This window comes from Oryctolagus cuniculus, chromosome 1, assembly GCF_051225735.1.
Source record: "Oryctolagus cuniculus isolate XC-2025 breed Fujian yellow rabbit chromosome 1, ASM5122573v1, whole genome shotgun sequence".
Classification (NCBI taxonomy): Eukaryota; Metazoa; Chordata; class Mammalia; order Lagomorpha; family Leporidae; genus Oryctolagus; species Oryctolagus cuniculus.
The window spans coordinates 64,476,494-64,501,852 of NC_142867.1; the positions used below are offsets into that span (position 1 = coordinate 64,476,494).

Sequence of the window (25,359 nt, forward strand, 5' to 3'; positions counted from 1 at the left end):
CCTTCTGGTGACTTCAAATTAATTACATGAAGAGACAAATTTTAAAATCATTTCTACCTTTAAAATAAAAAATTGGGGCCGGGGCTATGACGTAGTGGATAAAGCTGCCACCTGCAGTGCCAGCATCCCATATGGGTGCCTGTTCGAGTCCCAACTGCTCTATTTTCGATCCAGCTCTCTGCTATGGCCTGGGAAAGCAGTGGAAGATGGCCAAAGTGCTTGGGCCCCTGCACCCACATGAGAGACCCAAAAGAAGCTCCTGGCTCCTGGCTTCAGATCAGCCCAGCTCCAGCCATTGTGGCCATTTGGGGAGTGAACCAGCGAATGGAAGACCTCTCTGTCTCTACCTCTCTCTGTAACTCTGCCTTTCAAATAAATAATAAATTAAAAAGACTAAGGATTCGGTTTGATTCTGAAGTAGAACCTAAAGCAACTAAAACAGAGTTTGCAAACTGGCACCCTTCAAATGAGAAAAACTTTCACACACATTTTATTTGCCCTACTATATAAGTCAAAGACAATACTGAGAAATTGTTGAGGAGCAGGTGTTGTGGTACAGCAGGTTAAACTGCTGATTGGAATATGGGCATCCTATATCAGAGTGTTGGTTCAAGTCACAGCTATTTCACTTCCGATCCAGCTTCTTGCTAAGGAACACCCTGAGAGACAGCAAATGATGGCTCAACTACTTGGGTCCTGCCACCCATGTGGGAAACTGCCTGGAATTCCAGGATCCTGGATTCAGCCTGGCCCAGCCTCTGCTGCTGCAGGCATTTGGGGAGTGAACCAACAGATGGATGACTCATTCCCTGCTCCCCACCCCTGCTTTTCAAATAAAGAAAAAACAAAGAAGTTTATAAAAACAAAACAAAGCAAAACCTCAACTGTGCCCTGGTGTATTTTTTGTCTTGACAGATATGCCATCTCAGACTGGCAGAAAGAAAAGCTACACATTACAGTAGTGGACACAGCACAAACTGCACACAGCTAAATTAAGCTACATTTTAAAGAATGTGCAGAATAAATTCACCAAAAAGCCTCCCCACCATATACACATAACACTAATTTCTTGGTAAATTTATCTCTTGAAGGAATAAAAATAGCAAAATTTAAGGTGCAAGAGCGATGCCACAGGGTGTCTGTCAGCCTGCCCGTATTTACTCCCTGCTTGTCCTCAGGCAGGCGCCGCCCTTAAAGTCCACAATGTCTTCCTGCTCCCTCTCTAGCTACAAGTAGCCTTTTGTATCCTTCCTTCAGGAGCAGCATCTGCCAAAGACTACAGGAAGTACATTAGTACACAGAACTCGCCTGTAGCAATTCCAGTGTGGCTACTGCAAATGATTTCACCAACACCTCAGTAGTTAGCTAACTGCAGTGAGAAGCCAGACTGAATTTTACCCTAATATTTAAAGTTGTTCTGTGATTCCTACGTGGCTTCTGTGTTTTCAGAAATTCGTTTCTCTGTTTGTATAAACAGATATGCAATACATCTGTTACTTCTAGAGAATTACAACGTGAACTTCACACACCAAGCTTAAAAATCAAGCAATAGTAACTCTCAGGAAACTGAAACTGCAAGCAACTTGAAAAGTTCAGCACTCAAGTCTCTTCAAGTGTAAATAAGGCTGAATGGTATTAATTTCTTCTGTCTTCTAACATTTTCCTAAAGAAGTTTACATGTTCACTTTGCATGTGCTTGAGGTACAATTTGCCAAAAGCTGTCATTCCGATGTGGGACAGCCAGGTAGTTAATTTAGGTCTATTGAGCTAGAATGGGCGCAAGCCCCCATATGTAATTCTGTCCTCATATTTGTCGATCAAATGCCCCTTTCCCCAGGATGCACCTGCTTCATGTGGGACCTAAGGGTGGATGGCATGAAAATATGGGTACTGAGCTTCACGTGGAACCTGTGGTGGCTCCATGCCTGAAGAAGCACCACCCCTTCCTCATAAAGGAGCCCAACGGCTGGGAGGGCCTCTCTCAGCCGCAGGCCACACTTGTAGGTGCTGCATGGGTGCCCTCTCTGTCTCCCTTTTTAAAAAGATTCATGTATTTATTTATTATTTGAAAGACAGCATTACAGAGAGGAAGAGTCAGAGAATGAGAAGTTTTCCATCTACTAGTTCACTTCCCAAATGGCAACAATGGCCAGAGCTGGGCCAATCCAAAGCCAGCTTCTTCCGAGTCTCCCACATGGGTGCAGGGGTCCAAGGATTTAAGCCATCTTCCACTGCTTTCCCAGGCCATAGCAGAGAGCTGGATCAGAAGTCGAGCAGCCGGGACTCAAACCTGCGCCCATATGGGGTGCGAAGCAGCTTTACCCTCAAGCCACAGTGCAGGCCCCAGCCCACCCCTCTTTACTTCAGGCAATCTACTGGCCCACTGCCTACTCTTGACACGTATTTCTCCGAGTGGGGCAACGCATGCTCATGTGTGTGTTCACTTTTACACCTTCTGAATAAATTTTGCTACCACTTTTTGCACCTTACACATGTCTACACTCAGAATGCTTATCTAGGTCCAAGACAAGAGCCTGGAGTGAAATGCCCATATCAATATGATCGACCCCATTAATTCGTTTTCTTTACAGAATTTTTCCATTAGGATGGCTCATCTGTAAGCTCTCCGAATTTCACAAATAATCTTTTTGCCCAATCAATCCATTATATAGAAGATGACAACATACACCACTAGTAATAATTCTATAAAGGTTATTGTTTTCCAATTGACCACATCGCCACATAAGTGGCTGTGAAAGGAAAGAAGGTAATGCATTTAATTGGAAGACAACATACTACATAAAACCACAGAACAGCAGCTCTGGAGTACAACAGCTTTTATCCCCACATTTCTGAGCACTGCCGCAGCCACGGCACCTACAACAATGCTCAATAAACATCTCAACATATGAAAACTAGTCATCTTAAACCTCTAATCTTGAAATTGTACTTTATCAAATAATGTGGTGATTCCTTTTAGGGCACAGACTACCATTCATAGTTCTAATTAGGGACATACCAACATTCCCAAGAGGGAGCTCCTGACAGGCACAAACCACCAGACAAAAATGTTTAAAAGGAACCAACACACACAATCATATTTTTAAAGACTGTTTCAAACTGGAAAATTGATAGAGGAAACCAAAGTTCAAAACCAACTGCTCATATAAATTGTAGTTCTGGGCCATCAAAGAAGGACCTTTCTCTGAAGGGAGGAAAGAACTTCCACTTTGACTATGACCTCGTTTAAATAAGACTGGAGTCAGCAAACTCAAAAGGCTTCCATAGCCTTGGCAACTCATGATAAGAGCCTAGGGTGATTACGGACACCATAAACAAGAGTGTCAATTTGCTAAGTCAACAACAGGAGTCACTGTGCACTTACTCCTCAGGTAGGATCTCTGTCCTTAATCTGTTGTACGATGTGAATTAATGCTATTAACTAGTACTCAAACAGTATTTTACACTTTATGTTTCAGCGTGGGTGCAAACTGTCGAAATCTTTACTTAATTTATACTAAATTGATCTTCTGTATATAAAGATAATTGAAAATGAATCTTGATGCGAATGGAATGGGAGAGGGAGCAGGAGATGGGAGGGTTGCAGGTGAGAGGGAAGTTATGGGGGGGGGCATTGTAATCCATAAACTGTACTTTGGAAATTTATTAAATAAAAGTTAAAAAATAAATAAATAAATAGTAGTTCCATTTCTTTCTGAGATAATTAAATAGTCTTGCCTATTTAGATGATGGATGAATAACAAATAACAGTCAAAATAGTAACCTCCTGAAAAGAAGCATATAACAGTGTCATTGGCAAACATTATGATTAAATAGTATGATAACAGATAGTTCAGGGGTTGGTGCTGTGGCGCAGCAGGTTAAAGCCTCGGCCTGCAAGGCTGGCATCCCATATGGACACCAGTTCAAGTCCTGGCTGCTCCACTTTTGATCCAGCTCCCTGCTAATGTGCCTGGGAAAGCAGTAGAGGACCCTGCATCCATGTGGGAGACCCAGAGGAAGCTCTTGGCTCCTGGAACTCAGCTCAAGCCATTGCAGCCATTTGGGAGTGAACCAGTGGATGGAGGACTTTTCTCTCCCTGTATCTATCTCTCTTTCAAATATATATAAAACACACACATACACACACACACACACACATATATATATATTCATGTTTTTAAAACACATGAATTCCCAGTTGGTATGTAAATTATACCTCATAAAAGTATTTTTTTTTTTTTTTTATCTTTGACAGGCAGAGTGGACAGTGAGAGAGAGAGAGAGACAGAGAGAAAGGTCTTCCTTTTTGCCGTTGGTTCACTCTCCAATGGCCGCCACGGCCGGCGCGCTGCGGCCGGCACATTGCGGCCGGCACATTGCGGCCGGCGCATCGTGCTGATCCAAAGCCAGGAGCCAGGTGCTTCTCCTGGTCTCCCATGAGGGTACAGGGCCCAAGGACTTGGGCCATCCTCTACTGCACTCCCTGGCCACAGCAGAGAGCTGGCCTGGAAGAGGGGCAACCGGGACAGAATCCGGCACCCCGATCGGGACTAGAACCCGGTGTGCCAGCACCGCAGGTGTAGGATTAGCCTAGTGAGCCGCGGCACCGGCCCATAAAAGGTTTTTTTTTTTTTTTAAAGTAACCAGCAAGGAGTGAGGAGCATTTGGCCCAGTGGCTACAATGTCACTTCAGACACCCACATTCCATACTGGAGTGTCTGGTTTAAGTCCTGGCTACTCTACTTCCAGTCTTGCTTCCTGCTAATATGCACATGGGAGGCAAGGAAGGGGTGATGGCTCAAGTAACTGGGCTCCTGTCACCCACAGGGGAGACCTGGATTGAGCTCCTATTTCCTTGCTTTAACCTCCACCCACCCTGGCTGTTGAGGGCATTTCAGAAGAACCAGCAGATAGGAGCCCTCTCCCTCTCCCACTCCTTCTCCAGTAAGTACATTTTAAACATTCAAAGGTAACCAGCAAGGAGCAGCAGTGAGAAACCACAAATAAAGTAAATTCAGTAACGTATTGTGGCAATAGTTGAACTGAGTGAGTTCACTGTGCAAGTCCTTCTACTTTCACATATGTCCGAAAACTTTTCATAAGAAGTTTTAAAAAATCAATAAAAAGCCCATTTTTTAAAAAGCAGAAAAAAAACTTGAATAATCCCCTCACCAAAGAATATATATAGATAGCAAATAAACATATGCAAGTGATGTTTAATATCATTAGATATTAGATGAATTAAAACTACAATGAATACCACTACACATCTATTACAGTATCAAAAATCAGTGTTGGGAAAGATGTGGAGCAACTGAAACTATCACATACTGAGAGCTCTTAGCTCACCTGCCAGGCTGAGGGAGGCCTCCTTGGTCAGGTGCATCCATTTCTCTCTCTCCCCACCACCTCTATTCTTCTATTCTAAGTTAGGAAACTCTTGAAGAGGCTAAGATGGAAAAAAAAAACATTCCCTGGGACCAGGCCTGACACAGACAAAGTCATAGGAAATATTTATTTCATACTGCTGATGGGAAAGCAAAATGGCTCAACCCCTTCAGAAAAAAAGAGTTGGCAGTTATTTTTAAAGTTAAAAACGACTTAGCCATTCCATTCCTATGTATTTCCTCAAGAGAAATGAAACTATCTACCTATAAATGTAGACATATGTAACTCAAATGTTCATCAACAGGTAAATGGATAAATGATGGCATACTCTTACAATGTACCCCCAGCAATAAAAACAAAAGAAATACTGACACATATATTTAAATTACAAAATAAGTATGCTGACTGAAAGGCAGGCAGAGAGAGTATATACTACATGATTCCATTTATTAAAGTAAAATTCTAAGGTTACCTGAGGACAATGGGGAGAAGGGATGGAAGGGACACAAGAAAACTTTGTGGGCTTACAAATGCATTTATTTATTTTGATTGTGATAGTAATTTCAAAAACATACACATAGTCAAAGCTTATCAAATTATAAACTGTGCAGTTTATCGTGGGTTAATCATGCATGTCAATAAAGCTGTCTTCGGGGTTTTGTTTTGTTTTTTAAAAAAAGTTAGTATAGTGGATTCCTTGCATGACGGTAAGGGCAGTAAAGAAAGGCAGGGAACCAGAAGAGTTTTTGGGGACATTGTTAATGCTCTATTTCTTGACCTAGGTACTAGTTACATAGGTAGATTCACTTTGAAAATTCATAGAGCTACACACTTAAAACCTGCACATTTCTCTATATGCATAAATCAATTTTTAAAAGGCTTATTAAGAGAAAATGTGATATTCCCAACACATTCATCAAAACATCAGTCCTTCTGCTTTTAGAGAATCCAAAATGTTGGCAAAGATGTGAAGCAACTGGAACTCTTATACATTGCTGGTCGGAGTGTAAACTGGTATGATCACTTAGGAAAACTGTTTGGCTATATTTTATAAAGCAGAAGATACACACACCCAGTGACCAACAGTTCTCCTAGGTTTATAACAAATATAAATATGTACATATGTCCACCAAAAGACATGTATGAAACCCCTGCTCAGAATTATTTGTCAAAATCATCCAAAATTCAAAACAACTCAAATTCCCATCATCAGTACACTGGAAAAACAAATTCTGATACACTCATTCAGTGGACACTATAAAGTAAGGAATCAGAATGAACAAATAAACTTACCTGCAAAAATATATATTAAGCTTAAAACCCTGATGCTAAATGAAAGAAATCAAACACAGAAGTGTACATACTCAAGACATCATTTAAATTCAAACAGAATGCTGGTGACCATTGAAATGTATGTGTACTTGGCCAGCACCGCAGCTCACTAGGCTAATGCTCCACCTGCGGCGCCGGCACCCTGGGTTCTAGTCCCGGTTGGGGTGCCAGACTCTGTCCCGGTTGCTCCTCTTATAGTCCAGCTCTCTGCTGTGGCCTGGGAGTGCAGTGGAGGATGTCCCAGGTCCTTGGGCCCTGCACTCGCATGGAAGACCAGGAGGAAGCACCTGGCTCTTGGCTTCAGATTGGTGCAGCGCGCCAGCCCCAACACACCGGCCATAGTGGCCACTTGGGGGGTGAACCAATGGAAAAAGGAAGACCTTTCTCTCTGTCTCTCTTCCTCACTAACTCTGCCTGTCAAAAAAAAAAAAAAAAAAAAGAAATGTATGTGTACTTGACTGCTTTTGGGGCCCTAGTAATGTCCCACCATCTTAATCTCGGTATTAGTTACAAACTATGTTCACAAAAATTTATCAAATGGTACACTCAGGATTTATCCACCTCAGCATATACATTATATACATTATATTTCAATTTTTAAAAACCAATCTCCCAAAGTTTACACGAAGCCAAAAAAAAGCAAAAAAAAAGAAATAATGTAAATAGTACAACTGTCCTCTCTGATCAGGTCCTATCACCAAAAGGGGCAGAACCTCATTCAGGGTCTGCAAACAGGCCTAATATAATCATATTGGCAAAAATCTATAGAAAAAATGTGTCAGCTATTTTAGGGAGTTCTCCACTACTGACAAGAAGCAAAAATACTTTTTAGGTAAACAAAGAGTACAGAAACATTTTTATCTATATCCTCAAGAAATAAACTGAAAAATTAATTAGCAAAACGTTGAAGAGTAAGGGGAAATGAGGAAAATCATCAAAAAGCAAGTATGATGACAAGAGACAAGAACAGACAGCATATTGACTTTCCACAAATGTACCCAATTGTCCCAAGCAGAAAGATATTGGAGCATTTTAATTTCTACATATGATTACCTTATGAACTTTTGAAATATATATTAGATATTTCAGATAGCTTACATACATTGTTATATAATACTCAAACAAAACCATGTATACTCTTAAAACACATTTAAAGAAACTTTTCAAGGTAAATTTGTTCTGTAAAATCTAACCCAGTGTGTGATGTACACACATATATATGTAAATGTAGGTATACATAAACCCATACACAGAAGTAACATATAAAAAAGATGGAAGTTTAAACACATCATTTAGAGTTACAAAAGTAATAAAGGCACTAAAAATATGTCACAACTATAGAGCAGGCTGGAAAGGGATGATTTAGTAAATTAGTTTCTCATTTACTATAAGTAACCAATGATAATGTATAGAATTGATAAATCAAGATAATTAAGTATGTTATTTAAAGTTATGGAAATAATAACCAGAAGAAGCAAAATAAGCACCCGCTTTTAATCTTTCCTTTGATAAAGGAGACAGGGAAAGGAACAAAATACAATTAATTTTCATGCAATTTAATGTACTATTTTACATTTTTAATCACAAACATGTCCTATTTACTTGATAAAAACAAATTTTGTTACAGAAGACTCTATCATATAAAACTTTTACTTTGTATTGTTTTAAAAAATCATCTCAATTTTGTACATCTACATATATATTTACATGTATGAAAATGTATATGTAAAGGACATTCTGTTCCCATTAGACAGCATTAAGAGGAGTAAACCAAATAACAAATGTAAAAATACTCATCAAAGAGTCCAGTACAAAGGATTCAACAAATGTTACCTATCATTACTAGTAATCATAAATGCATAAGGGAAAAGCTCAGTATAAACACCAGAACTCATGCTATTCGTTACTTTAAGCATTGATAAGCTTGAACACAAATTTGAATCTTGAGTTCAAGAAATTTGAAGACTACCATATCAAATATAGATAGCTACCCATCAAATAAATGAAATTGGAATAAAATCTGACAAAGCACAAAAAAGAAAACCAGACTTTCATCTCATTATAGTAAGAACAAGCAATAGTAGTAATAGTGTTTCTCATGCACAGCATTTACTATACGCTGATTTTCTCTCTAAAGTTCTGTATTTCAAAATTCTGCCACAAAAATGCCCTTTATTATTATTATTTGAAAGGCAGTTATAGAGGGAGGAAGAGACAGAGAGAAAGAAAAAGAGAGAATTTCCATCCACGTATTCACTCCCCAAATGGCCCCAATGACCAGAGCTAAGCCAGGCTAAAGACAGGAGCTTCATTCGGGTCTCCCACAGGTGCAGGGACCCAACTACTTGGGCATTTTCTGCTGCTTTCCAAGGCACGTAATCAAGGAGCTGGACTGGAAGCGGAGTGGCCAGGACCAAACCACATAGGATGCCGGCACTGCAGGCTACAGCTTAACCCATTATGCCACAATGCCATCCCCACAAAAATGTCTCCTACAATTGGGTGTGTTAGGGAGAACAGTTTTACAATTCTACTCCATACAGGAAGGTGTTGCTCAAAAAGGACCACATTTCTCAAATTCTATTAAATTGTTTTTACGCATGAAAATATAGATTCTTACACATCTTAAAATCAAGTAGCAACATAATTTTTTCTAGGCAAATTTAACTATTAGGGGCACAAATAAGGACATAATTAAAATAAAAGAACTGAGGCCAGCATTTGTGGCACAGAGTAACAGTTAAGCTGCTGCTTGCAATGCTGGCACTCCGTATGAGCACCATTTTAAGACATGGTGGTTCACTTCTGCTCCAGCTCACTGCTAATGTGCCTGGGAGAGCAGTGGAAGATGGCCCAAGTACTTGGGACCCTGCACCCATGTGGGAGACCAGGATGGAGTTCTTGGCTTCAGCCTGGGTCAGACCTGGCTATTGCAAACATTTGCAAAGTGAACCAGCAGATTGATTGATCATCAATTCTCTCTCTCTCTCTTGTTCTCTCTGTGTTTCCCTCTCTCTGTAACTGTCTTTCAAATAAATAAATCTTTTTTTAAAAAAGGCAAAGGAATTATTTTTAAATAATAATAATAAAATTAAAGAATGAAATGTTCAACTTTAAATGGCTCCATTCTATCCACTGAAAGCCAACAGGCTCATGAGAACTAAATGCTTAACTGAATAAGTGAATCTTTCATAAACTGCAAAGAATGGGACATATAAAACAGAATGAATGAATATACTTAAAATGTATGTCATCATTCATACTTGTAACTATATATATTGTAAATAGTATTTACAATATATACAACCGTATATACAATATATACAATTTACATATGGTAAATGATTTTACAATATTTTCATTCAGAAGGTTAACAAGCTTTTTTGTAATAAGGAATAACAACTCCTCATTTGAAGATTTAAATGGCAGAGATCAAATGGAGATGGAAATTAAAAGTAAAAGAGGAAGTGGGGATACTAAGGCTTCTTTGCAACAACTTTATCTGCTCTTAAGCCAAGAAAAAGAGGTATACCTAGAATGGAGACCTCCAATTTCAAGCTTACCTGTGCATATTCTCTTTCAATAGCAGCCTTCTTCTGACTGAATGTCCTAAAAATAGAAATGAAAATTAATTACCAAAAGTATAACTTACTAATTTCATGTACACTTATCAAAACACCTTCGAATACCACCTGACAGCTGGTGGGCAGGAAGAATTTACTTATCTCTCTGTGCTTGGGAATACTGCTAACAGGACGGCCTGTGCAGTCAATGACCTACAAAGCCTAGCCCCACCACTTACTAGTATATGACCCGATCAAGACTTTTAACTTCTCTATACCTCAATTTCCACTTTGGTATATGGGATAATAACCACACTCATCTCAGAGGAATACTGTAAAACTGAGTTATTTGAAATTATATAAAGTACTCAAAATAGTACCTAGCATACAGTAAAACCTACATAAATATTGGTTTCTGTTATGAGAAGGGCCAATACATGATAGGCACTAAAAACCTCATTGAACCTATATCTAACAAAGAGAAACTACAGAAACAAGGTGAAAATCAAATTTTTATCAGCTTCTCAACATGAAAAATGGCTAAATAATTTCCTTTTTTTTTTTTTTTTTTTTGGAGCATTACAAAACAAAGAACAAGGCTACTTGTTACATGTTGTAGGATAGGGGCATACTTTTCAGACATATATCAAATTTCAAACACTCTAAGGTATATACTTTGCAGAAATTACCATTCATGACACAGAGATACATCTCTGAATTAATTTGCCTTATTTTACTTTTTAATTTTTTTATTTGAGAGGCCAGATACAGATAGCAAGCCAGCTCATCTACTAGTCCACTTGACAAATGCCCACAACTACCAGGGGCAGAGGTTGAAGCCAGGAGCTCATTCATTCAGTCCAGTTCCTCAATCCAGGTCACCTGCATAGCAGGAACTTAATCACTTGGCCCATCACCACTTCCTCCCAGGATCTATAGTAACAGGAAGCCAGAGCCAGGTACCAATCAAGTACAATAGTTTGATTGACCTTTTTTTTTTTTAAAGATTTAAAAGATTTATTTATTTACTTGAAAGGCAGTTACAGAGCAAAGGAGAGACAGAGAGAGAGAGAGATCTTCCATCCACTGGTTCACTCCCCAAATGGCTACAACAGCAGGGGTTGGGCCAGATGGAAACCAGGACCCAAGAACTCCATCTGGTCTCCCATGTGGGTTCTGGGATTCAAGTACCTGGGGCATCCTTTGCTGCCTTACCAGGTACATGAGCAGGAAACTGGAGCTGGGGGCTGCTGTAGCCATTTGGGGAATAAACCAGCATATGGAAGATCTCTGTGTGTATGCATACGTGCGTTCTGCAACTTTGCCTTTCAAATAAACAAACATCTTTTTAAAAAGAAGAAAGAAGAAAAAGGACTAGAGAAGGGAAGGCAAGAAAAGAAAGAGGGGAAAGGAAAGGAAGGGAAAGAGAGGGGAAGGAAGGAAGGAGGAAGGGAGATGGGGAAGGGAGGAGGAAGGAGAAGGAGAGGATGGAGGAAAGGGAAAGGGAAGGGGAGGGGAGGAGAAGGGGAAAAAGGGGAAGAAGGGGAGGGGGAGGAGGAAGAGGAAGGGAAGGGAGGGAAGGAAGGAAGGTAGGAGGGAAGGAAGGAAGGAGGAAAGGAAGAAAAAGAAGAGGAGCAGCAGCGGCAGCAGCAGCTGGGACTCCAACCGGCAGCCATGTGGGATGCCGGTGTTGCAGTTGTTGGCCTAACCACTGTGCCACAATACTGGTCCAAGATGAGCGTCTTAATTAGTATCTTAACCACGAGGCCACTCACTTACCCCATGTCTTATAATTTTGAATGCCAGTATTTTCTTCTCTTAATAGCATGCAAAATTACATGATGCTTTACAAAGCACAGGCACTGTAAAGTCAATGAGATGTGGAAACACTGACAATTTCTCCTAAATGTTCTGGGTTCAAAGACTTTTCTGTTATGGGCCAGAGATCTGTACTCTTAATATCACTGCACCAAGACAAAGATACACCAATGAGAAATCAGACAAAGCTTTGGTCTATCAGTTCAAACATCACTTGAGATACCTGCATCCCTCCCAGACTGAAGTGCCTGGGCTTGAGTCCCAGCTCCATCCAATTCTGGCTTCCTGCTAATGTGCATCCTGGGAGGCAGCAGGTGATGACGTAAGTAACTGGGTCCCTGCCACCCATGTGGGGGACCAAGAATGAGTTCCAGGCTCTTGGCTTCAGCCTGGCCTAGCCTCAGCTGTTACGAGCATTTGAGGAGTGAACCATCAGAAAGGATATCTTGTCTGTCTCTCTCTCTGTGTCTTTCAAACAAATAATTAAATTTTTAAAAGAAAAAACCCTTAGTTAACAGAAGGGCAAGGGAAGGGCCAGCACTGTGGTATAGTGGTTAAAGCCACTGCCTGTGATGCCAGGGGTGCTGGTTTGAGTCCTGGCTGCTCCACCTCCAATCCTGTTCCCTGCTAATGCACCTGGGAAAGCAGCAGAGAATGGCCTGAGTGCTTGGGCCCTTGCACTCACATGGGAGATCTGAAGGAAGCTCCTGGCTTCTGGCTTCAGCCCCACCCAGCCTCGGCCATAGCAGCCAATTGGGGAGTGAACCAGCAGATGAAAGACCTCTCTGTCTCTTCCTCTTTTCCTCTCTAACTCTTTCAAATAATTGTTTTAAAAAAGTAGGGGGCCAACGCTGTGGTGCAGTAGGTTAATCCTCCACCTGAGGTACCAGCATCCCAAATGGGCACCAGTTCTAGTCCCAACTGCTCCCTTTCCAATCCAGCTCTCTGCTGTGGCCTGGGAAAGTAGTAGAAGATGGCCCAAGCATGTCCGAGACCCAGAGGAGGCTCCTGGCTTCAGATGGGCCCAGCCCTGCCATTGCAGTCATTTAGGGAGTAAACCAGCAGATGGAAGACATTTCTCTCTGTCTCTCCCTCTCACTGTCTATAACTATACAGCTCAAATAAATAAATAAAATCAAAAAACAGGAAGAAGAAGAGGTGATGAAAGGGAAAAAGAGTTAAAACAGAAAAAAAGCAAGAAGCCAAAATTCCACTTTAAAAATTGTCAGGACAATTTTTGTGTGTGGCAAAGAAGGTTACGCCACCATCCACCAACCAGAGAGCTGGCTTGAGTCCTGGCACCTCCTTTTTTTTTTTTTTGAACAAACTTCCTTTTAGCACATGTGGGAAGGCAGCATATAATGGCCCAAGTACTTGGGTTTCTGCCCCCAATGTTCAGCCTTGTCTAGTCCTGACTATTACAGACATTTGGAGAGTGAACCAGTAGGTGAAAGATATCTCTCTCTGTCTCATTCTCACTCTCCCTTTAGCTCTCTGTCCCTCTTTCAAATAAATAAATCTAAATTTAAAACAAAGACTTGGACATTTAAAAAGTTATTTACATTCATCAATATGACTTTAGATTTCTTCTATAACAAATACAACTACTTCAAATCTTACTAGATTTGTTTTGAGTAAATAATTTCTTGATATTAAAAATAATCATTTAAATATTAGCCTTGATAGGCCAAGAATTTTACTGAATTTCTGCAGCCTTTTATAAGTTTGAGATCAAATTTGTCTAAGCTAAATAAGAAATTATAAATACTGTCACCATAAAAAATGTTAAAAAAATAAAAATAATCAAGGGGAAAATTTTCACTTTAAACCCAAAAATTGATGCTTATTTAAAGGTGTTTGAAATGAATAACATCAATAATAATAAAAGGTTTTATACATTAAATGTCTCCAGTAGATTCAAAATTTAAACAGAAAAGTTTCCGGGAAGACAGCAGATTGGGAAGCAGCAAGAATTTATCTCCCCATGTAGACAAAAATGGCACTGGCAGACTCAGTCTCTGGTAGGAATCTGTCTCATCTAACTATTTTGGAACGCTGGAGTTGACTAAGACTTTCAAGTTCCAGGGGAAGGCTTGGTTGAAAAACTGTGATTCATTTCAGCCAATTTCAGTTCCTAGAACAATAAGCCACCAGCCCCTACTCCTCAAACTCCTGCAGCAGGGGCCAGTGCTGTGGCATGGTGGGTAAAGCCACCACCTGCAGTGAAAGGATCCCATATAGGTTTTGGTTCAAGTCCCAGCTGCTCCACTTCTGATCCAGCTCCCTGCTATGGCCTGGGAGAGCAGTTGAAGATGGCTCAAGTGCTTGGGGCCCTGTACCCGCGTGGGAGACCTGGAAGGAGCTCCTGGCTCCTGGATTCTGATCAGCCCAGCTCTGCTGTTGCAGCCATTTGGAGAGTGAACCAGTGGATGAAAAACATTATCTCTCTCTCTCTCTCTCTCCCCCTCCCCCCTCCCTTCTTCCCTCCCTCCCTTCCTCTGCCTCAGCCTCTTTAAAATAAATAAATAAATCTTTAAAAAAAAAATCAACAAAAACAAAAAACTCCTGGAGCAACCTGAGAGCTAGGGTTGGCAAAATGATTCTTGCCCTATACTACTGGGGTTCTGTGCTCTGCTTGCAAACTGCTGCTTCGATAACAGAAGGGCAGATGAAAAGGGGCCAGCCACTTGTGCTGCACCTCCTTCCTTTGACACAAATCCCTCTCCTTCCTGCTGAAATGACTTCTAATGTGGCCATTTAGGGAGTCAAACAGTGGGTGGAAGATCTCTCTCTCCCTTTCTCTCTCTGTAACTGCCTTTAAGAAAAAAAATCAGTAAATCTTGGGAGGAAAAAAATACTAATGAAGTCACCAAAGTAGCAAGACACAAAGTCTAAACACAAAATTCTGTTACAATTCTATATACAAACACAGAATAATCTGGAAATGAAATAGACAAAAAGTCTATTTACAAAAATATTTAAAAGAATAGGATATACTCAGGAACTAACTTATATAATAGAAACTATAAAAGAATTCTGAAAGAAATTATTAAGAAGAAAACATAAATGGAAAGATATGTCATAATCATGGATGGGGAAACTTAACATTGCTAAAATGTCAACACCACCTACAGAAATTACAGATTTAATGCAATCTATCAAAATCCCATGATGATTTCTGCAATATCAAAAACACATACTGGGGCCAGCTCTGTGGCTCAGCGGGTTAAAGCCCTGGCCCGAAGCACCGGTATCCCATAAGACCGCTAGTTTTAGTCCCTGCTGCTCCTCTTCCCATTCAGCTCTCTGCTATGGTCTGGGAAAGCAATAGAAGATGGCCCAAGTTCTTGGGCCCCTGCACCAGTGTGGGAAACCTGGAAGAAGCTCCTGGCTCCTGGCTCCTGGCTTTGGAACTCTAGCAATTGGTTGCGGCCAAATGGGGAGTGAACTAACAGACGGAAGACCTCTCTCTCTCTCTCTTCCTCTCTCTCTCTCTCTCTCTCTCTCTCTCTGCCTTTCCTTCTCTTTCCATGTAACTCTGACTTTCAAATAAATAAATAACTCTTTAAAAAAAAGAAAAATTGGGTATCAGAAGATACTATCAACACAATAAAAAGAATGGGAGAAAATAATTGAAAAAATAATCTGATAAATTAACAGAAATACAGAGAACTTCTAAAACTTATTAACAAAGCAACATGATTCAACAATGGGCAAAGGACTTAAGTAGATATGTCTCTAGATAGCACAAAGTAGACATGTCTCAGAAAATATAGTAGTTCCCCTTATCTGTTGTTTTACTTTCTGCAGTTTGTTACCCACCACCAATTCAGATATCAAAACTGGCATAAATTTATTTTGCCCCCTTCATGGTTTCATGAATAGAAGATTCACTCTTACAATACATCTTAGCAATCTTAGTATATGATCTTTTTCCTTTTTTCTTAAGTCAAGAATGTCTACCTTTTCACTTAGAAGAAGCACTTTATTGGTGCTGGTGCTATGGTGTAGGCTAAGCCTCTGCCTGCAGCACCAGCACAACCATGTGAATGCCAGTTTGAATCCTGGCTGCTCCACTTCCAATCAAGCTCCCTGCTGATGGCCTAGGAAAACAGTGGAAGATGCTTTGGCCCCTGAACCCACAGGGGAGACCTGGAAGAAGCTCCTGGCTCCTGACTTCAGATGTGCCCAACTCCAGCGCCATTACAGCCAGCCATTTGGGGAATGAACCAGTGGATTATAGACCTCTTTTTGTCTCTTTCTCTCTCTGTAACTCTGCCACTCAAATAAATAAGACAATAAATCTTATTATAAATAAATCTTATTTATTTATTTGAGTGGCAGAGTTACAGACAGTGAGAGGGAAAGACAGAAAGAAAGGTCTTCCATCGCGGGTTCACTCTCCAACGGCCAGAGCTAGGCAGATCCAAAGCCAGGAGCTTCTTCCAGGTCTCCCACGAGGGTGGGGCCCAAGCACCTGGACCATCTTCCACTGCTTTCCCAGGCCTTAGCAGAGAGCTGGATCAGAAGAACAGCAGCTGGGACTAGAACTGGCACCCATCTGGGATGCTGGCACCGCAGGTAGAGGATTAACCTTCTGCGCCACAGCACCACATAAATAAATCTTTTATAAGAAAGAGAGAGAAGCACTTTATGCCTTTTCTTTGGCATATCCAAATTGCCACCATCACTACTCTTGTGTTTTGAGGTTATTATGAAAAATAAGAGTTACCTGAATATTAGCACTGCAACAACATCTGATCTGATAATGGAGACAGCATCATCCCAAACAGCATCTTAACCACTGCTACAAATGCCCATCCCCTTAAAATCAAAGTCTTAGTGTTCAATTCTTAAAAATCATCAGACAGCCAAGACCCACAGAGCTGTTTTTTTTAATAATATTTGCTCATTTATTTATTTTTTATTTTATTTGAGAGGCAGATTGATAAAGGGGGCCGGCGGCAGCACATGGGGAGCAAATTTCCATCTACCAGTTCACTCCCCAAATGCCCCCAACGCTGGGGCCAGGCTAGGCCAAAACCAAGACCTTGGAACTTCATTCAGATCTCTCACATGGGTGGCAAGGTCTGAAGTACTTGAGCCATCATCTGTTGCCTCCTGGATACATTAACAGGAAGCTGGATCAGAAACGGAGTAGCTGGGACTTGATCTGGCACTACATGGGATGCAGGCATACTAAGTAACATCTGAACCTGCTGCACCATGACACTCATCTCCCTTGATGTGGAGAAATTAGAACTCTCATGTAGGGTATTGAAGATGCAAAGGGGTGCAGCTGCAGTGGAAAACAGCCTGGGAGCTCCTCAAATGTATATAAATACAGTTACCACATGAGCCATCAGTTCCATTCCCAGGTACATAGGAAAATGTGGGGAGCAACTCGGACTAGACTAAGTTACTGGAATTAAGACTTATTCTATGCATCTGCTCTCCCACAATATGGCGCTGAGAAGGGAGTAACAACTTCTACGCAGCTGCCTCTCGCCAATTTGATTGACTGAGTTGCAGGAGCTAATCTTGCTCCTGATTGGAGGAGAGCAGCGTACTCGGCGTGTGGGTAGCAGAGTTGGGATTGGTGGAAGAGGACTATAAAGGAGGAGAGAGACAACAGGCACCAGGAACATCTAAGGGGAACATCTATCTGAAGGAACACCTGTGCAGCCCCCGAGAGAGCCGGCCGGCGGTGTGCCACTCCCCCGCGGAAGTAGGGAAAGTGGCTAGGGGGAACCGCCCTTCCACGGAGGTGGAAGGGACGGTAGCCAACCCGGGAAGAACCAGCAGCAAACCCGGGGAGGGCCGAGCAGACAAAAGAACAGCGCAGGGTCCTGTGTCGTTCCTCCACGAAGAGGGGGAGCGACATAATGGTGCCGTGACTCGGATAGGAAGCCTAGGCAGGGCTTAGTGTCGTTCCTCCATGAAGAGGGGGAGTGACAGGAAAACATATGTCCATACAGAAACTGTTAAATGGGTGTTTATAACAGTATTATTCATAACAGCCAAAAAGTAAAAATAACCCAAATAGCCATCTGAGAATGAATATCTAATAAAGATGTGATACATTCATAGCATGGAATATTATCAGCCATAAGAACATCCAAGAATGTTCAAATTATTAATGGTGGCAATGGAGATAGGGTATCAGTAAGCACAATATGAACATTAAAAAAATAAAGATACAGGGCAGCCATTTGGCACAGCAGTTAAAATGCCACTTGGGACCCCTATCAAAGTACCTGGGTTCAAATTCTGGTTCTGCTTCTAATTGCAGCTTCCTGCTAATGTGCACCTTAGAAGGCAGCAGGTGATGGCTCAAGAACTTGGGTCCCTGCCACCCACATGGGAGACTAAGTTCTGAGCTTCTGCATTTGGCCTGGCCAGGCCTGGCTGTTGCAGACATTTTGGGAGTCAACAGGCCAATAGAAGAGCTCTTTCTGTCTCTCTGTCTTCTAAACAAATAGAAATGTTTAAAAAATAAAGATACATACACCAGGTTGGCTAAAGTTAAAGACAGGTAACTATAAATACCAATGAGGACAAAGAGCACTGAAATTTGAACGTGTTGTTGGAGGCAGTATAAAATGACAGCCACTTTGGGAGAAAGCCTATCATTTCTTACATGATTAAACAATCCTGATAGAGCAATTCTAACAGTAGGTATTTACTAAGAGAAATGGAAAAATATATCTCCACCAAAAACATTTGTACAAAAACATTTATAACACTTTTATTTACAAATAGCCAAAAACAGTCCAGGTGTCCATCAATGCAACAACAGATAAACAGTATTCAAGAGCTGTTTTATATTATAACAATATTTAAACAGCATTAAAATGATTATCTGAAATTACAAAAAAAGAACTGTTTTTCAATAAAACAAAAGCAAGCTGAAGGGACAACTGAAGCTAAGTCTGGCAAAGATCAAATTATTTGGCTTCTAACAAAAAATATTGATCCTACAGATTCTGGGAGGCAGCAGTGCGAGCTGAAGTGACTGGATTCCTGCACTCAAGTGGGAGACCAGAGCTGAGCTTCCGGCTGCCAGCTGCATCCTCTGCCCAGCCCCAACCAGTTGAAGCATTTAGGATTATTATGAAGGCTAAATGAGTATATATTTGTGAAGTATTTGGAACAAACTTGACATATAGCAAATGTCATGAAAGTATTTGTTAAAAAAAAGTACAAATATTACATTCCACAGTTTATAATTATACAGTTAATCCAATTCAAACATTTTGATTAAATGAATATGTAAAGTACTAACAAAAATATATTTTAAGTACTTCTGGCCTTAAATGACAGAAAAAGTCAAATCTCCCTCTTCTTATCCCAGGAATCACCCAAAAGCAGTATTAACAGTGAGAAACATAAATGCAAATGGGATCTCCAGTAAGACTGGGAGACATATAGAGTGTAAGTGGGAGACAGGTGTTGTGGTGCAGCAGGGTAACCACTTGGGACCACCCCATCCCATAGCACAGTGCCAGCTTCCTGGCTGCTCTGCCTCTAGACCAGATGGAGTCACAGACTCTTGGCTTAGTGCAATCCAGCCACGATTGTTGCTGCCAAGGGAGTGAACCAGTGGAAGGAAGATCTCTCAATATCTATATCTCTATCTTGCTCGCCCTCCTCACAACTCTTACAAGTAGATGAAAAAAAATTCTTAGAATAATAATAAAGAATAAACACCACATGCCAAAAGGAGAGAAAATTAACCAAGAGAAAAAGGGAAACAATAAGGCACGAAGTTTCAAAACTCCAATGGAGGGCACATTTCTTCAAGCATACTTCCTGAGACATGAAACTTAAATTCAGCATTTGCAACAACAAAAAACAAGGAACATAGGCTTATGGAAGAAGCTTCCTTGCTCATCGTTTGAAGAACTAAAGTAGACGGAACTAAATTAGGAATCAGACAAATAAGCCACATTGGCAGGAACTGGATTGCTGATTTTGGCAAAAAGATAGTAAAGGAGCCAGCACTATGAACAGCCCTAGTAGCAGCCAATCTTCACAAAATGGCTGAAGAGAAATAAAGTCTTTTAAAACTCATACATGCAACCCTTCTTGGAAAGGAAATTACTATAAATTTGGCAATGGCCACCCAGAGCTACCAATATCTGATATCCTAAAAAGGGAGTGGGAGTATGAGGAATAGGGGGAAAAAAGCTCGTTCAAAAACAAGCAACCAAAAAGAGAGCAGCAGCAATATCTATACAAATACAAAATATTAAAGAGAAAAACAAAACAAGAAAAATAGGTGGAAAAAGCTGCCATGGAACAAATGAAATACATTATCAAGTATTTCAAAGGATCTAATTTAATTTTTAAAAAGTTAATGAAGCAAGCTTCCTTCTACTCCTACTTTGCTGAGGATTTTTCAAATTTTTTCCCTCTATTGAAACAATCACGTGAATTTCCCCCCATTCTTTCTATTAATATTGTGTATTTCATTAACTGATTTTCTTATTTTGAACCATCTTAGCATTCCTGGGATGAACCTCATTTAGTCATGGTGTATAATCCTTTTAACATGAGGTTTCATTTGGTTTCCTAGTACAGTATTTCACTGAGAATCTTTTTTTTTTTAAGATTTAGTTCTGGGGCCGGCGCTGTGTCATAGCAGATAAAGCGGCCACCTGCAGTGCTGACATCCCATATGGGCGCCAGTTCGAGTCCTGGTTGCTCCACTTCAGATCCAGCTCTCTGCTATGGCCTGGGAAAGCAGTAGAAGATGGCCCAAGTGCTTGGGCCCCTGCACCTGCGTGGGAGAACCAGAAGAAGCTCCTGCCTCCTGGCTTCGGTTCTACCCAGCTGCCGCCGTTGGCAGCCACTTGGGGAGCAAGCCAATGGATGGAGGACCTCTCTCTTTCTTTGCCTCTCTGTAACTCTACCTTTCAGGGAGGGAGGGAGGGAGGAAGTCAGTTCTGGCTGCTCCTCTTCCAATCCAGTTCTCTGCTATGGCCTGGGAAAGCAGTAGAAGAGGGCCAAGTCCTTGGGCCCCTGCACCTGCATGGGAGACCCTGAAAAGGTTCCTGGCTCCTAGCTTCAGATCAGCACAGCTCTGGTCATTGTGGCCATTTGTGGAGTGAACCAGCAGATGGAAGACCTCTCTCTGCCTCTCTGCCTCTGCCTCTCTGTAACTCTGCCTTTCAAATAAAAGAAATAAACCTTTAAAAAAAAAAAAAAGTGGCTGCTTAATCTCCATGTTTGCAAATTTCCTAGTTTTTCTTTTTTTTTTTTTTTTTTTTTGACAGGCAGAGTGGACAGTGAGAGAGAGAGACAGAGAGAAAGGTCTTCCTTTGCCATTGGTTCACCCCTCAAATGGCTGCTGCAGCTGGCGCACCGCCGGGAGCCAGGTGCTTCTCCTGGTCTCCCATGTGGGTGCAGGGCCCAAGGACTTGGGCCATCCTCCACTGCACTCCCGGGCCACAGCAGAGAGCTGGACTGGAAGAGGAGCAACCAGGACAGAATCCGGCGCCCCGACTGGGACTAGAACCCGGTGTGCCAGCGCCACAGGCGGAGGATTAGCCTATTGAGCCACGGCGTCGGTCTCTAGTTTTTCTTCTATTAAATTATTTCTAGCTTCGTTCCAACTGTAGACAGAGAAGATAACTCATGATTTAAATCGTTATAAAGTTTACGGATAATTGTTTATACCTAACACTTGGTCTATGCTCTGCACACTTGGGAAGACCATATATATGCTGCTTTGCTAGCTACAGTGTTGTGTGTGTCCATCAAGTCTAGCTGGTTTATTGTGTTATTAAACAGAACAGAGTAATAGACCAGAAAAGAAAATCAAACATCTATTAACCAACTTATTTTTGACAAGGGTACCAAGACCATTCATTCCCTAGGGAAAAAATAATCTCTCCAATAAATGATGTTGGGACAACACTTCCACATGCAACATCTAAGTTGGACCTCTATCTCTTTATAAATATAATTCAAAAAGGATCAAAGACATAAATGAAACAGCTAAAACTTTAAAATCCTTAAAAGAAAACACAGGGGTAAAACTTTATGATGTTGGATTTGAAAAGGATACTTAGAAACCAAAATCCAAAAGCATAGTCAAAAAAAAAAAAAGGCAAACTAGACTTTACTAAAATGTAGGCTTTATGCAATAAAAGGTATTATATATATTATTATATGAAAGAACCATAGGATGGAAAAGTATTTGCAAATCAAATATCTGATAAGAGTCTAGTACACTTCAACCAAAAACCAAAGACAACCTAATTTAAAAACAGGCAAAGGATGTGAATAAGCATTTCTCTGAGGTGATATATAAATGGTTATCTATCACATGAAAAGATGCTCAACAACATCAGTCATTAGGGAAATACAGATCAAAACCACATGAAGGCCGGCGCCGCAGCTCAGTATGCTAATCCTCCACTAGCGGCACCGGCACACCGGGTTCTAGTCCCAGTCGGGGCGCTGGATTCTGCCCTGGTTGCCCCTCGTCCAGGCCAGCTCTCTGCTGTGGCCCGGGAGTGCAGTGGAGGATGGCCCAAGTGCTTGGGCCCTGCACCCACATGGGAGACCAGGAGAAGCACCTGGCTCCTGGCTTTGGATCAGCGCAGTGCGCTGGCCGCAGCACACCGGCCACGGCAGCCATTGGAGGGTGAACCAACGGCAAAGGAAGACCTTTCTCTCTCTCTCTCTCTCTCTCTCACTGTCCACTCTGCCTGTTAAAAAAAAAAAAAAAAAAGAAGAAAAAAAAAAAACACATGAAGTACCACTTCACACCCACGATGACAGTTATAAACCGATAATAACAAAAAACATTAAGTATTAATAATAACAAATAATAATAACAAAAAAACAATAATAACAAAAATATTAAGTATAATAACAAAAAATATTAAGGATGTGGAGAATCAGAACCCTCATACGTTGCTGTTAAGAATATAAAATGGGGCTCCTGTTATGGAAAACTTCTTGGCAGTTCCTCAAAGAGTAAAACACAGAATTACTATATGACACAGCAATTTCATGCCTAGGTATGTACTCAAGAGATCTGAAAACAGATGTTAAAACAAAAACCTGTATACAAATATTCATAACAGCATGACATAACATAAAATAATGAGTCGTAACAGCATGGCTCTTAACAACTGAAAAGTAGAAACAACACAAATGTCTATCCAGAGATCAACAAACAAAAGTGGGGCCAGCACTATAGCCTGAAATTGCCTGCAGTGCCAGCATCCTATATGGGCAAAGGTTCATGTCTTGGTTACTCCACTTCTGATCCAGCTCCCTACTGTTGTGCCTGGAAAGGCAGCATAAGATGGCCCAAGTCCTTGGGGCCCTGCCACCAGATGGGACAACCAGAAGAAGCTCCTGGCTCCTGGCTTCAACCTGGTCCAGTCCCGGCTCTTGCAGCCATTTGGGGAATGAACTAGTAGATAGGGGATCTCTCTCTTTCTCCTTCTCTCTCTCTGCCTTTCAAATAAATAAACAAATCTTCCATGAAAAAAAAAATAATAACTTGTGTCCTTACAGAAAGAGTGGAGGATACAGTTCAAAACAAAAACAAATAGATGAGGGGCCGGCACCGGGGCTCACTTGGTTAATCCTCCACCTGGGGTGCCGGCATCCCATATCGGTGCCAGTTCTAGTCCCGGTTGCTCCTCTTCCAGTCCAGCTCTCTGCTGTGGCCTGGGAAAGCAGTGGAGGATGGCTCAGGTGCTTGGGCCCCTGCACCCACATGGGAGACCAGGAGGAGGAACCTGGCTCCTGGCTTCGGATCTGCAAAGTTCTGGCAGTAGCGGTCATTTGGGGAGTGAACCAACGGAAGGAAGACCTTTCTCTCTGTCTCTCTCTCTCTAACTCTATCTGTCAAATTAAAAAAAAAAAAAAAAAAATGAGGGCCAGTGTTGTGGTATAGCAGATTAAGAAGCAGCTTGTGACTCTGGCATCCCATATCAAAGTACTGGTTCCATTTTTATCTGGTCCCCTTCTGATCTAGCTCCCTGTTAATGCTCCTGGAAAGGCAGCAAAAGACAGCCCAAATACTTGGGCTCCTGCCACCCATTTTGGAGACCAAGATGGAGTTCCTGGCTCCTGGCTCCTGGCTCCAGCCTGGCCCAGACCTGGCCATGGTGGCCATTTGGGGAATGAATCAGCGGATAGAAGGTCTTACCCTCTCTCCCTCTTTTGTTTGTTTGTTTGAAAGTCAGAATTACACACAGAGAGAGAGAGAGAAGAGATCTTCCATCCACTGGTTCACTCCCCTGATGGCCACAACAGCAAGGGTTGGGCGAGGCCAAAACCAGGAGCCAGGAGCTTCATCTGGATTTCCTACATGGGTAGCAGGGTTCCAAGCACTTGAGCCATCTTCCACTGCTCTCCCAGATGCATTAGCAGGGAGCTGGATAGGAAGTAGAACAGTCAGCACTTGTGGGTAGCACCTCAACATGCTGTGCTACAACGCAGTCTGTGGTATTTTGTTATGACAGCAAAAACAAACTTCATCCACATATCTGGGCACTACAGCTCAGCCAAGCTGAAGGGAGAAATGACAGCCAGTGATTAATAGGTACAAAAATGCTTTTTTGGAGTGGTAAACATATTCCAGAATTACACAGCGATAATGTTATACAACATTGTAAATGCTAGAAGTCACTGAATTTTATGCTATAAAATGGTTAAAGTGGTGAGTATGTTTTGCTAATTTTACTTTGATTTAATTTTTTAAATGAGTATTTCCTGTGAACAAGATGTGGGCCCAAAGTAAGAGTGAGTGCCATCACATAAAGTTGTCAGGTACTATTTAGTTGGGCCACCTGGATTATCAGTGGGTCTTCAAAAAGAGAAGCTAGGGGTGAGCCACAGAATTCCTAAGGGATTGTTATCATCTGAATGTGTTCCCCCAAAATTTAAATATTGAAACTTAATCACCCATGTGATCCTATGAAGAAGCAAGGATTTTTTGGAAGAGATTAAGTTATGGATTAGTACTCTCATAAGAAAAGCTGAAGGGAGTTCCGTGGCCCTTTTTCCTTTCCATCTCTTCCTCTGTGTGAGGACAAATGTTTGTCCCTTTTTACTCTTCTGACTCTTGTACCACATAAGGACACGGCATTGTCTCCTGTACAAAGCAACAAAGTGGGGGACATCTTGGAAGCGGAGTAGGCCTCACCAGACACAGCATCTGCTTACTTCTTGATCCTGGATTTCCCAGACTCCAAAACTAGAAGAAATAAACTTCTGTTCTCTA

General features: G+C 41.4%; 1 protein-coding gene across 6 annotated transcripts in view; it reads right to left on the reverse strand.

Annotated features, from left to right (window-relative positions):
- The window catches only part of FCHSD2 (FCH and double SH3 domains 2), a 314,783-nt gene that overhangs the window by 236,637 nt on the left and 52,787 nt on the right, over positions 1 to 25,359 (reverse strand). For all 6 annotated transcript variants that reach the window (XM_089330417.1, XM_089330431.1, XM_002708714.6 and 3 more), the window contains exon 3: positions 10,287 to 10,332. In XM_089330417.1, coding sequence (XP_089186543.1) covers positions 10,287 to 10,332 — 46 coding nt within the window. The remainder of the gene's footprint in view (positions 1 to 10,286; positions 10,333 to 25,359) is intronic.